This window comes from Anser anser, assembly GCF_964211835.1.
Source record: "Anser anser genome assembly, chromosome: 5".
Classification (NCBI taxonomy): domain Eukaryota; kingdom Metazoa; phylum Chordata; class Aves; order Anseriformes; family Anatidae; genus Anser; species Anser anser.
Genome location: NC_139725.1, coordinates 55,250,202 through 55,263,743, shown reverse-complemented (window position 1 = coordinate 55,263,743; position 13,542 = coordinate 55,250,202). Strand labels below are relative to the sequence as shown.

Below are 13,542 nucleotides of genomic sequence, written 5' to 3'. Positions count from 1 at the left end.
AAGGACTAAGGTAAACTGGCTGCATCCCAGGACCGTCCCTGAGGCAGGGTTTGCAGTGCTAGACAAAGAGCTATCCTCAGCGCCAGGCATGTGAGCTCGAGAGCAAGTATACCCTGGACAACATAGAATGTGCAGGCATTGGCAAACAGTTTGTTATAAACAAAGTTTTTTTTTTTTTTTTTTTTCCCAAAGTATTCAATAGTACTCCAAGGAGTTAGACAGTCTTGAATACATGCCAAGCATGGCAATGGATACAGTAAGCAAATATAATCTACCTCAGTTAGGGTAAATATTTGGCTACAAATGTATTGAGAGCTCTTGAATTCTTTGTACGCTTCTATGATGAGAACCAGAGGAAAGGCAATGGAGATGTAAAGACTGGAGGGTGATTTTTTTCTTCTCTTATCAGCTGCCCAGATAGGCCAGCTGCCAGTCAAATTAAAAACCTCACTAGAGGAAATGAATGAAGGCCCGGAGGTGTAGAAATCTGCTGTTTATACAGCTGCACCAAGTTCTTGCTAATGATCAACCCGTATGGGCCAAGTCTTCATGCAGATATGCAAAATTCTGGGGCAGTGTCTGGGAGGCTGACTATGGAACTTAGGGCATCCTCTTTTTCTTTTTTTTTCCTCCTCTCTTTGTCTCAGTTCCTTTTTCAAGACTGACTTCTCCTTGCTTCTATTACATCTCAAAACGCTGGAAAGTTTCTAGGAAGGAGAGGGGTTAGATCTATGATCTATCTGCAGGGCAATGAAGTATTTTGAAAGTTTGGAAGTACTCACCTGTCTTGGAGACAGGATGCTCTGCTTGCAGGAACAACACTTCTGTCATTTACCCGTGTCTTGCTTTTGCATCTGTATTTCTGTTGGTTCCAAAAGAAGGAAAGATTTAATCTTCCTAGCCAGAAACAAATAGAGAGGTCTATCTGGAGGGTTTCTCTTGTCTGATCTATCACATGAACAACAACTTTGCATCATTCACCTGATGAAGGGCTGCAGAACCACAGGGTATAAAATAAGATGTTAGTAAAGGATGGGCAGCTGTGTACACTGTCTGTGATACTGTACCAAGTGTATTGACTCTAATCACAATGTTATCAAAGTTCCTACATTCTGGAAAGACATGAACCTATATATACTCATCTGCTTGGCACTCATTTCTTATACTGCTCATCTATTTTTGATTAGTGTCCTGGATACTCCCTCCCAAACAATGATGCTTTTGGGAGACAAACAGGAAAGAGTTACAGAATATAATACATGCATTTTAATGGCACTATGAGGTGTGGTTTGTTATGCAGTTGTGTTTATTTGTAGGAAAAACGGTAGTTTGTATTCTAAAATTGCCTTGCGTCATAGGTGTGAGCCCACACAGTCAGTTTTGACTGTCATCTTGTACCACCATGTAACCCAGCAGCCCAGTGACAGGTGTTTGTTCACAAAGGGACTGGCCCATGCACACAGAGACACTTGATTCCCACAAGCAGTTCTCTGTGTGCCTTCGCTTCTCAACTTCTGCCAAATCCAAGCTGAAATTCCAGAAAGAAACAATAACACTGACAGGAGTCACTTCAGACTAGGAAGCAATTGCTTTAGCTCTGTGAACACAGACTGGACATTTTTGTCTTGTTTTGAAATTATTTTTAAACATGCCTTGGCTTTTCTGAGCTAGCACACTTTTACCCTGCAAGTCAGGTTATGAAAAGGGATGTGTTACCCCCTTCGCAGATGTGGTACGTGAGCCCAGTTACATCACATCTGAAGACAGATGGATCTCTGAGGGGAACTGCAGCATCCAATCATATGTTTTCTGTCCCTTGCTATTGATTCATGTGGTTAGTCTGTTTCTGATTTTTCTTCTCTGTGTAGTTTAAGGGCAAGTCTGTGGTTTGTCCCATGTGCCCAAGCAAGGGAGCAAGGGTGCAGAAGACGGCCTGAAAATAAATAAATCAGAAACAGATAGACTAGTTGCAAGGACAAATGCCAAGGGAGGAGAAAACACAGTATTTCTGTGATCAGGTACGTCTGCCCAATCAGAAGGGAGTCTGACATTTTGGTATGTGACATAACTCTCTACCACATCGAAGAAGAGAGCTGGAGCATCCTCTTCCTCGCCTGGCTGAGCGAACCTGTCTTGTGGGGTTTGCCCACACGGCATATCCCAGTGTGGGGAGGAACAGCTTCCCTGAGGTCGGGGTGGGGAGGAGCAAGGCTGGGAAACGAGAGGCTGCACTCGCCTCTCCGGTGCCTCCCCCAGCAGCTGGCAGGGCTAAACTGACACGAGGAAGGATGTAATCTACTCCTGGTTGTTTTATGCTCCAAGCACATTACTTCCTTCCATGGAATAAGGGGATAGTCATGGATGTCGTTGTGACTCACGGGCTCCTGGGGCAGTGCAGCTCTGTGCCATGCCTCTAATCAAATGACCCGGGGGGTGAATTAGGAAGGCTTTTGATGTCATTCTCTGAGCGCTGCACTGCAGGAGGCAAAGACTTCTTAATGTAACGTCAGTCTCTCTCTTAAACATAACCACCATGAAACTAACTTTGACTTGCCAGCAGCTGATACAGGCAGTGGCCTCCCTGCACCACTCTGGCACTTCGCATAAGAAATGTCATTGTGTGGGTGGATTAGGCAGAACCTGTCAAAGTTGTGTGCAAGTTCTTTGGCTGTGTTTCCTTCCCTGGGCTAATAATGCTGAGGAGATGGGGAGTGGGTTGACACATTTTCTGGCATGTGTCATGTAACCCAGTGAAGTGGAGGACATGTCAGCCACAAGACTTTTCTGCTTTAGTAAGCTGCAGGCAGAAGTGACATGCTGCAGTGGCTAACAGTCTTAATCCTATGTGTATTCACACTGCTGGCACTTGGAACACGGTCTCAGCTTCCCCAGGGCAGAGTGACGGAGCCAGAGGTATGTCTGGAGGAAAGGGTAAGGGAACATATCCAGGCAGATATTGTTTAACCTCAGGGAAGCAGCAGTAGACAGCGGCATTTGCATAACACATTACCTACAGACAGACCCCAAAGAGAAATACAAGTTGACTGTCATGATCTCCCCAAGAACCACTGAATTTGGCACTGATATTCAGGGTGAAATATTCACTGGCTGTTTTGCAGAGTACAAATGCTCCATAACAGTTTGGCAGAGGATACACCGGATCCCTGTATCTAATGAGAAGAGACTTTTAGGACAGAAGATTCTAAAACAAGACAACCAGAGACTGATGAATTTAGCACAGTCACTGGTGCTAGGTCCCTAAACATATGAGGGGAGTTTATAGGAATAGTGGGAGAAAGACAGTTTCCCAAGGAGCAGCACAGTTGCAAGTTAAATCATCCTCAGGGGAGCAGGGAAGAGCGGTGGATTCACTCTCACAGAGAAGCCTGGTTTTGCACAGCTCTCTGCTTAAAGCCCGTGCTGAGGAGATGCAGCTTGAGGCAATATGCTGGGTGAGTTCCTCAAAAATCACCATCAGAATAGCAGAAGATGCTACGAGCACGTCTACCCAGTATGACTGAGATGCTGCCTCCTGTCACTGCTGCTATGTTGCAGGCTGTCAGGAAAAGATGGGGCAGCTGGGTGTCAGCTGCATGCCACACAACACAGTGGTCATAGGTCTGATATGACTTATAGCAGGAGCAATACCCAATTCATTGGAAAGACACTCTGTACTGTTTTTCTTATAACTCATAGTTAAAAGAAAGAAAGAAAGAAAGAAAGAAAGAAAGAAAGAAAGAAAGAAAGAAAGAAAGAAAGAAAGAAAGAAAGAAAGAAAGAAAGAAAGGAAGGAAGGAAGGAAGGAAGGAAGGAAGGAAAGAAGAAAAGAAAGAAAGAAAGAAAGAAAGAAAGAAAGAAAGAAAGAAAGAAAGAAAGAAAGAAAGAAAGAAAGAAAGAAAGAAAGAAAGGAAGGAAGGAAGGAAAGAAGAAAAGAAAGAAAGAAAAAGAAAAAAGAGACCGGCAAACTCTGCAATTATCTAAGGGTGACTGACAGTTGCTACTCTGTTGTAGTATCTCAGGTCAGGAATTGTCGTTCCCAGGTTCCCTGTAAAACTGAAGAGAAGAGCAGTAGTGGCATAAACACATAAATTAAGTGGTAAAAATACAGCTTGATGGGCATGGAGGCAGCCCATTCGGACGGGAACTACACAATAGCCCCACAGGGCAAGGATGCCTCCTCCCTTCACTTGCTGCTGTTGAGCCACAACATGGGATTGTAGTATGGGGGTGACAGACCCTGCCCAATAGCTGTATCTCCTGCAAGCACACACCATCCCTTGTGGTGTGAGTGCTGCTCCTGTGTCAGATGGTGCCTAGCATGTGGGGTCAAGGAGCTGGACAGGAGCTCGAGGGGCTGCACTGGGACGCTCTGAGATGCCAGTCCTGCAATAGGGGAGTGAGAGACAGAGGATAATGCTGAGGTGGGAGATGACTCTGCCACTTTGTTTATGCCTGCCTGCACTGCTTGACATTCATGTGAAGTTTGAGACAACCTGTATCAACATGATGCCTGACAAGTAATTTGTATTGTCCCATGTTCAGCATGACCCTGCTCGGATTGCCAGAAAACGTCACATCTCCAGTTGTGTAACACCATCATGTTCTCTAGATCCTGGGCCTGCAATCATTATTGAGCTAGCTGTTTGTGCACTGGGGTGGGGGGTGGGGGAGGGGGTGGAGGGGGGGAGGGGGGGGGAGTTCAAATATTTTTAATCACTAGAAATGGTAGCTATGTGTCCTTTGTTGAGAGTAAAGCAACCTGATTCCTCATACATCCACGTACTGAAAGGAGGAGCCCATTGGAGAGAAAAAGTATGTGCTAGCAGGGATAAAGGAAGAGCTTTCATCTGTGTATGAGTACATGACGTGCAGGGTACACAACAGCATTTAGGTAGATACCAGTGTTTTGTAATTCAAGGATCACGTAACTTAAAAAAAAAAAAAAAAAAGAAAGAAAAGAATCCACTGCTGCCACAATGTTTTTCATCTACAGACAAACAAAAATTAGGCTAAACTCTGCATGTTCATTTATTATTTTATTTCCCCCCACCTTGTTTGTTTGTTTGCTTGCTTGCTTGCATGCATGGTAATGTGTTTGCTGTTTGGTTGCTTGTTTGTTTTTATTTGAAATCACATTGCATGTAATTTTCTGAACTCTTGCTGAGCAGAGAGCCTAGTAAATGTGTGTGTTTATGTGCTACCTTTGTCTATGTACAAAGACTGATGGATAGCTAATAAAATGCACATCTCTGCAATCCTTTCATGCTTAAGATCCCCAAGCAGAAGTTGTGAGTGTTCAAATAAAATAGAACTGATCCAAAATGTACATATTTAGCTTAGATAATAGCAGCCCCCAGAAATGTGCCTCTTTCTGCTGTTGGAAATCTGTCAGCTGAACAAAGAGCAGGATATAGTGTGAATCAGGCTGTCCTAAAAGCTTTATGTGATAGACACACTTTATGGAGTTATTTCCATTTTTCTCACATTTCAAAAGCAGACTCAGACCTTAATTATCATGAGGACAAATTCCACAAAATCATTATTTGTAGTCAAGGATTGCAATGCATTTTTAAAGTCAGATTATATGTTAAAAGAACACAGTTTTTCCTAGGGCTTGTACAAAGCTGTACAAAGCTTCTCCTTGTTCCCTCCATCTGAAAAATTATTCTTGAAAAGTCATTCTGCGTATCTTTTTGCTATTTTTTTCAGAGAGAGAAAAATATAAATGAGCTGTGAAGCTTGTGTTGTTCTGAACTCTTTCTCTCCTCTTTCACCGATGAGTTCATCAAACAAAATTCCACAAGAAACAAATGTTATTATGAGATTAGCAGAATGAATGCCAGAGTTCAGATACTAAACATTTTTTTTTAAAAACAGTGGGCTTAATGACGTGAAGGAAGTTGTAGTTTAAACATCAAGGTCAATTATTTCGTTAAATATTATTTAAAAGTTACTTGCCTTGAAACAAAACCAGAGCTATCCATTTCCCAAAAATGCAAACAGATTATTCTGCCCCTGTTTGTCAGCTTCACCAGATAACTTCTATTTGATCTTCAAATGAAAACAGTTTCTGTTTCAGATTTATACAACAGGCTGCCTCTAAAAAGAAGAAAGATCTTAAGGTTGGAACTGCTGTTTGCTTTCCCTTCTAATCTTGTGAGCAGATTTGCATAAGAAAAGCAAGTAGATTCGAGTCTGGGTTTTTCTGTCTACATCGAAGGCATGAGTATCAGCCAGTGCTCTCCATTTATTCAGAAAGAAAACGATTGCTTTTGTAAATCAGGTGAGCAGGAAACCCTTCAGTAAATTCAGCTAGATTTCTCTAAAAGGAACAGGGGCTACTTATCAAGACTAAATGGAGTTTAGTTAAGTAATTATAATAGTCAAACAGAGAGAGTCCAAAAACTAAACCCTTCAGTTCCAGGTATGTTTCCTGATACTGTATACTTAGCTTTAAAACAACATCCAGAATTGGTATTTCCTGGATCTTGCAAAGCAGCCTCTTGTACTGCCAGGTACCCTTCTCACAGTTTCTAACAGCATCAGCCTCGCTCAGGACCTCAGTGAGCAGAGCAGTGCTGGGTGGTGATGTGAGCTCTGGCTGTCTGACCGAGTGCGTGCCCCCAGCTCCAAGAGTGACACCTGGACCAAGCCAGGTAATTCTACCGTAGAATGGGGATGCGGAGCCGTCCCTACAAGAGTGTGTGAAGCATAACAGCTCAGTGTGTGCAATGTACTTTGAGATTCTTTTGGTGTGTAGAAGTGCAAGTTATTTTGTAGGAAAAGGGTTGAGGAGGGACGTTTTAGATCACGGGGTCAAGTCCCTTGCTGTGGGTGGTAACCCCATCTCAGAAGCTGGTTCACAAACCAGTCAAACTCCATCTCCCAGCTGCTTTGGTTGCTTCCTGCCTGTGGAAGGCCTTTCAGGGTCCCCACCACTCTGATGAGGTGAAGCTGATATCTATTTCCAGCCTGAATCCCTTCTTCGTCAGTTTTTACCAAATGTCTCTCAACATTATTTTATCTAGGAGGAGGGGAGGGAAATTGTCTCATAATTTTAAGATTCATCTGCATTTTCCTCTCAGCCCCAGGCACCTGGTGGAAAGACGCCAGCAATGCTGTAGGCTGGTTCGATGTACCAATAAAAATAAAATAAAATTAAAAAAAAAAAAAGGAGTAAGAAAAGCGCCATTCTTAGAAAGCCTCCAGCGTTCCAGCTCGAGCACAAACAGCTTCTTATTTGGGACTCTCCTCGGGTAAATCAACAGCCCCGGGGCGAAGGGGCCGCAGCTCTTGTGGTTTTGCGCAAACCCAGACCCCCCCCCGGGGGCCGGGGGGGGAACACGAGAGGGAGGGAGGGAAGGGGAGGGGAAGGGGGAACCATCCTCAGACCACTGCTGAGACCTCGGCCGAGGGGGGCCGAAGCCCCGCCGGGGAGAACCGGGGCGGAGGAACCCCCCGGGCCGCCGGTGCCCGCCCGCCCCGCCGGGGCTCTGCCCGCTCCCCCGGGAGGCAGCGGCGGAGCGGCGGGGCCGCAGCACGGCTCGGCGGGGTGGCAGATCCCCGTTCTGCCCCTTGGCTCGGCTTTCCCTCCTCCCAGGGAACAGAAATCTTTGCTGGAGCAGCGCTCCCGGGGGCCGGGGTCGATTTTTTCGTTTGTTTGCTTTTCACCTCCTCCCGCCGCCTTCTCTCCTTTTGCCCCGCACCGGCGGCACCGAGGGCGGGCGGCGGTGGCGAAGCAGAGCGCTGCCGCCCGCCTCCTGCCCCCGGCGAGCCCCGGGCACGAAAAGGAGCACTCCGTGGGGCCGAAACGGGGGCGAGCGGGAGGGATGCGAGGGCTCTTTCCCCTCCCCGAGGTGGGGGACGGAGGCAGTGGGTCCGTGTCCCCCGGCGGCCCGTGCCCTGGGTTCCCACGGGTGCAGGCGGTGCGCATCCCTCGGGGAGACGCGGGGCGGCGGCAGCTCCGTGCCCCCCGCGGGGCGCCGCTTGCACCGGAGAGGTGCGGGCTGGAGCCTGGGGCCCGGTGGGCTATCGGGAAACGCCGCCTCCAGCCCCGCATCGAAGAGCTGCCAGCCCGTGGCGACCCCTAAACATCTAAATCACCCCCAGACCCCCTGGCCCAGTGACGCTGAAGCAAAGCCGACCAAACGCCCTCGAAGCTCGGCACCCCCAAAAGGAAGCAGAAAACCCCAAACCGAGCGAGCCAGCAGCACCACCACCGAGCAGCCCCGAAACGGCGGGGAGAGCCGCACCGGCTCTTCCAGCCCGCGGCCGGCCGCAGGGGGCCAGGCTGCTGGTCCCCAGTTCCTTCGAATTGAAGCCGATTCCCCGGCTGACAACGGGGCCGGGCTGGGGTTGAACCCCCGAGCCCCATTACATTGAAACCGCGAGCAAACAGCTGCAGGTTAAGGTTCAGGTGAGAGGAAGCGCTCCCAGCAATTGCGGAGCGCTGCCGCAAAACTTGCGGGGGGCCGGGGAGCCTCGCAAGGAGGGGATGCAACGGGAGAGCATCTCCCGCGGGCTCCCGGAGCAGCGGGGGGAGCAGGGGGAGCGGGGCGCAGCTCCGGGGGGCAGCTCCACCGGGACCCGCCGGGCTTTGCCCCGGGCGATCGGGCATGGAGCTGCAGCAGCCTTTCCGGGAACAGGCTCCTAGCAGCTCACCGACGGCCGGGGGGTGGGGAAAATGGAATAAAAGGCTAAAGAAACAGCGCGATTTTGGGACCGGGACCAAATCCTAACGTGTTACATAAAAGCCACGGGCGGTTCTTATCAGCGAGCCCGGCCTGAAGAGAAACAATCCCCAGGAGCGGCTCCAAAACAACCGTGTTAAAGGAACAATTGTGAAATGCCAACTTCCCACCAGAGTATGAACAGCAGGAGCCGGGCATGTCCTGTCTGTAACCGGGCTTCTGACAACCAACAGAGAGAGGGAGGGGACGGGGGGGATCCTCTCTTGACAAGATTTATCAAGAAACATTTAACTGGGCTTTAATCATATTAGCAAGAGCCCAATTAGGGCTGAGAGCGAAGCGAGGCGGCCGGCGGGCTGGGGAGAGGAGGAGGAGGAGGGAGGAGGAGGAGCGAGCGATGGAGTCACTCGAGGATAAAGTCCTTTCATCAGGCTGCGCTCTCGGCAAGCAGAGGAGTGCGAATAATCACTGCCCTTCACTGGGGGGACGGGGGAGGGAGCGGGCGGGGAATGTGTGTAAAGGATCATTAAGGCCAGGCAGAAGGGGGTTTTTGTTGTTGTTGTTGTTGTTTTTAATTATTACGGCTGTTAAGGCTGTTAAGGGCTTTCTCGGGCGCTGTTCTCAGGAACGGAGCGGGGAAGAAGCGAAGGGGCCCGGAGGCACCTGCTACACCGCCACGACCTGCTCTGCCCGAGCGGGGAGGACTCCCCTTCCCGGGGCAAAGAGGGGCTCTGTCTCTCCCCCCCCCCCTTCCCCTCCAACCTCCCCGAGGGAGAAACCACTTGGCTGTCCTTCCCCAGATTGCCTCTCCGCGATGACGAGCGCTTCCCCGGCTCCATCTCTCCTCGTGGGGGGGTCCCGGCGCCCTCTCCCCACCGGCCTCCCTGGGCAGCGCGGCCCCCGGCGGACGCCAGCCTGGTGGCCGTGACCGGGGGGCTCCGCCGAAAGCCCCTGGGAGAAGCGAGGCGCTGGGGCCACCCGGGACAGGGCCACGGGGCGGAAGGTGACTTCCCGGGGGGGGGGGGGCTCAGATTTTCCGCTCGCCTACACCCCCTGCTTTAGCATGGGCAACCTGCCCCGTCCTTAGAGACTCGCCCTCTCCAGCTGTCGGGGATGGGGAGGGCGAACGGCAAAGAAATAAAACAAGCCCAAAGCTGACAGGTGGGGCTGGAGGGAGAGGCTGGGGGAGACGATGTCGTGTCGTGTCCCCCCCCCACTTCGCCCTCTCCCCCCCCCCGGGTTGCAGCACCTCGGGACGCGCCGGTGGGAGCACGGCAGCGGCGCTGGGCGCCGCGGGGAGCCGAGGCGGCCGTGACCCTGCCCGCGGCTTTCGAGACATGGCCAGCAGCTGCCAGCAGCCGCTCCCCGCAGGATGGGGGAGATAAGGCTGTTGGGCAACGCCACACCTTTCGCCCAAGAGGAGCAGGGTCTTTGCACGGCCGGGCAGAGGCTGCTGGCTATTTTTTTTTTTTTTTAAACACAACAGGGCTTGGGGGTGGGGGTGATGTTTGCCATTCGCACCGATGAGCATCCCCGCTGTCAGAAGAGACCCCCCCCAGACCCCCCCAGCACCGAGGGGCTCTCCCCCCTCTCCCTCCTCCCTGCCGCAGCGGCCCCTTCCCCGCCGCCCCGTGCCCCTTTTTGTCACCTTCCCTACCACTCTTACCTTGCCGGCCCGGCCGTCGAGGGTCTCTCCCCCCACCCCAGCCCCGTCTCCCGCCCCCCGCCCCGCCGCCGCCAGCCCCGCAGCGGGGCTGTCGCACGCCGCCGCGCCGGCAGGGACCCGGCTCTCGCCTCTCTCGCTTCTCTCGGCTGGCGCTGGCAGCCCCGCCGGGTTCATGCGAGGACAGCGGCGGCTCCGAGCCGCGGCTCGTCTGGCTGCCAACGCCGCGGCGAGGCTGATGCTGCCGCCACGGCCGGGGGGTGACTCAGGGCGGCCCGCGGCAGCCGCTGATTAGCGGATCAGAGAGCTGGGCACGTCGCGGCCGCTCCCCGCCGCCTTCCCCCGGTCACATCATCCTGCCCCCACACCTCCCTGTCCCCCACCGCGGCCCTTCCGAGCCGGGGGAGAGCCCCGCCGGCACCCCGGGGGTCCGGCCGGCGGCCGGCAGCGCTCCCGGAGGCGCCCGCCTCAACGTAAGTGACCGCGGCGGGTGGCCATTTTGTGAGGGCCCGGGTGGGGGGGGGGCCGTGCCCCTGGGGCCGTCTCTGAGGGGCTGCTCCGGGTGACAGCGGCTGGTTCGCTCGGGTGGGCCCGAGGATGGATGAAAACAGCCTCCCGGTCCTCTGTGCCGTCCTTTGGGGCGATATCCCCCCATTTCAGGGGGATAACAAAACAGGGGTGGCATCTAAAGCTCCTTCCGGCTGCTGCTTTGTGGGGATGGTCTCCAGACAGGGTCCCCATCTCGGCCTCCGTGCCCCAGGCGGTGTCCTCGGAGTTCATTTGGGCACAGGGAAGCGCAAAGTGGGTGGGGGAGGAAGCGTGGGGACCTGGAAAGAGCTCTGGGGTCGTCGTCAGGGAAGATGGTGAGCCTCGGCGTGAGGCGCATTCGATGATCTGCCGTGCTTAGCAAACAGGCTGCCGAGTTGTAGCTGCATGTGGTTTCCATGGAGTCCCCATGGCACGTCCCGGCTAGAACATGCTGCAGATGTCCTCACGGGGAGCGTGTTTTCCCGCTTCTCTTCAGAGATCTGTGTGGTCACGTTTCATGTCCACTGCACCACCTTTGAGAAGCATGCTTTGTGCATGGCATCTTTGTTCTGAAACATATTTTTGAAGGGAAGCTGTGGCAAAATACACCTTCCTGTCCACACTTGTACCAGTTGTACGCACAGCTCTCAAAGCTCCAAAAGCCGTGCCTTCCTGAAATTAAGAGAATATTAAAAGCATGTTTATTAAGAAACTCAAGCCATGAAGGTTACTGGAAATGAGTGCCATGTTCTCTGGATACACAAACGAATTTTGGATGTAGAAAGAATGCATGACTGGGCCTGTACTTAAAAATACTCTGAAGCTACTTGTCAGAAAAGTGCTAAAATGATAAGCTGTGGACTTGTGGACAGGGATCATCTTGTCAGTGCTTTGTCTTGAAGTTCATTTTAAGTCCAAATTTCAGTCCTTTGAGAAAAAAAGAGTAGGAGTAGGAAGAGGCTATTATAATAGAAATGCTGACATTGCTAACTGTGGCGGTGTGAATTCACTACTATAATAAGACCTCAGCTAGCAGCCTAATTCCAAAGAGGTGATGTTATCCAGTAATAATGTAATCAGTTTGTTGACTATAACATAGGAAGCTGGGAATTGGTCTAATTTATTGCTATTTTTGGCCAAAATTTTTAAAAAAACAATAAACCTATATGATGCCAGGATCAAGGCAGGAGAGCTACCTTTGCTGTTTAAAATAATAAAGCAGAGTTCTTGAGCATTTTGCACTTCGACACAGTTTTACAAAAGCATATTTAAAAAGGGACAGTTAGTGAGAATGCAGGCTTTCAAGCTAGGGATTGGAGGATGGAAAGGCCCAAGGGTGGAACATTGTTAGAAGTTTTCAGAGAGGTCCCAAAAGCACAATGTTCACTTTACAAAATAGAAGTTTTCTCCTGGGTAATTGCTGAATGAGTTTGCATTGATTTGCAGCTGCGAATTTCAAGGAAAAAAGAAGGAAAGAAAAGAAATGAAAAAGACAAATGCCCTGTTAGTAATTTAACTTTATGCAGCAAGCATTAAAAAAATGCATCTGATATAAGAAAAGTTGGAAGCGACCATGTAAACTTTTGAGTTTATATATTCAGTATTTTTGAGCTATTGCATCTTTCTTTGGGTAATTATTTCTAATGTTCTGAAAGTTTTATAGCCAGTTTTCTCTCAAATTAGGAATAACAGCACAAGTGAGATTAACTTGTAAGGCATATGAATCAGTGAAACCTTAGGTGAAATCTTCTGCAGCTGGTCAGTCAGTGATGTTAGTGAGGTCAGAATTTCACCCAGAGTGAATGTAGTGTTATTGCAGGAAATTGCAAGGATATAGACAGACCACATTATCCATCTAGTCCAGGCTTGGACTTCCTGTTGCTCTTGGTAGAGTTCCTTACATTTAGTCTGAAATGCACTGAGGTCAATGGGAATCTTTGGGTTGGGGGCATGAATTGTTTGAAGGATCAAATCTTAAGTTTCTTCACATTGCTAGGAAGCTCAACAATATCAACTCTGAGATAATAACTAAAGCATGTGAAGATAGTTAAAACAAAGTAAGTAACAATTGAAGCCAAATCATAACTGTCATTTTAGCAGAGCATTATGTAAATAACAGAACCCTACAAGAATACTCGGGTGTGTCTGAGTCAACCAGTTCTGGAAATCCTGTGATATGCAGCTGCAGAAACTACACAGATTCTTGAAAAATTGTCAACGAAACCTGAAAGGACCCTAAGGGTTTTGATACAAATTTGCTGAAATTTCTTGAAAATCACGTTTCCTGAGTTATATACAAGCTCTTTTCTGCTTACAAACAAATCACATGTTGTTCAATAACACTTGAAAATAAGGCTAAAACTGCTACAGTGACTACCTTGTTCAGCTGATCTTCTTAACGCAACATTAACCCTCTTTTTAGACTTGACATTTAACAAAGTATTATAAATATTATAACCATTTGTGAATGTGTATACTCTGAGCTGTGGAAAATCAGGCTGGCATTTGCTTTTAGGCTTACATCTAAAAACTTATGAGTTAATTTGCATTATATGGCCATTGGCACTGCAGAGTGACAAGTTGGAAGAGGTATTTTGAGAAATGTGAACAGTTCCAGAGTTGCCCTTAAGCACTTGTTTGAAGTGAGAAAACAGATGTGAT

At 49.7% G+C, this 13,542-nt stretch overlaps 2 protein-coding genes across 17 annotated transcripts in view; one reads left to right on the top strand and one right to left on the bottom strand.

The window, feature by feature from the left end:
* Positions 1-10,530, bottom strand: part of LOC310901090 (uncharacterized protein) — a gene marked incomplete at its 5' end in the record, with an annotated part of 65,354 nt that extends 54,824 nt beyond the window's left edge. For 11 of the 12 annotated variants that reach the window (XR_014585585.1, XR_014585586.1, XR_014585587.1 and 8 more), the window contains 2 exons: positions 783-862; positions 10,357-10,530. Coding sequence is in view for 7 of the 12 variants with exons in the window: in XM_083840142.1 (XP_083696268.1) it covers positions 783-862; positions 10,357-10,530 (254 nt within the window). Of the gene's footprint in view, positions 1-782; positions 863-981; positions 3,899-10,356 lie in introns of those variants that run through there. The other variant, XR_014585589.1, reaches the window with a different exon arrangement.
* Positions 10,450-13,542, top strand: part of LOC310901091 (uncharacterized protein) — a 247,086-nt gene continuing 243,993 nt past the window's right edge. For 3 of the 5 annotated variants that reach the window (XM_083840147.1, XM_083840146.1, XM_083840150.1), the window contains exon 1: positions 10,451-10,826. The gene's annotated coding sequence lies outside the window, so the exon portion shown is untranslated. Of the gene's footprint in view, positions 10,827-13,542 lie in introns of all 5 variants that reach the window. The other 2 variants (XM_083840149.1, XM_083840148.1) reach the window with 1 other exon arrangement.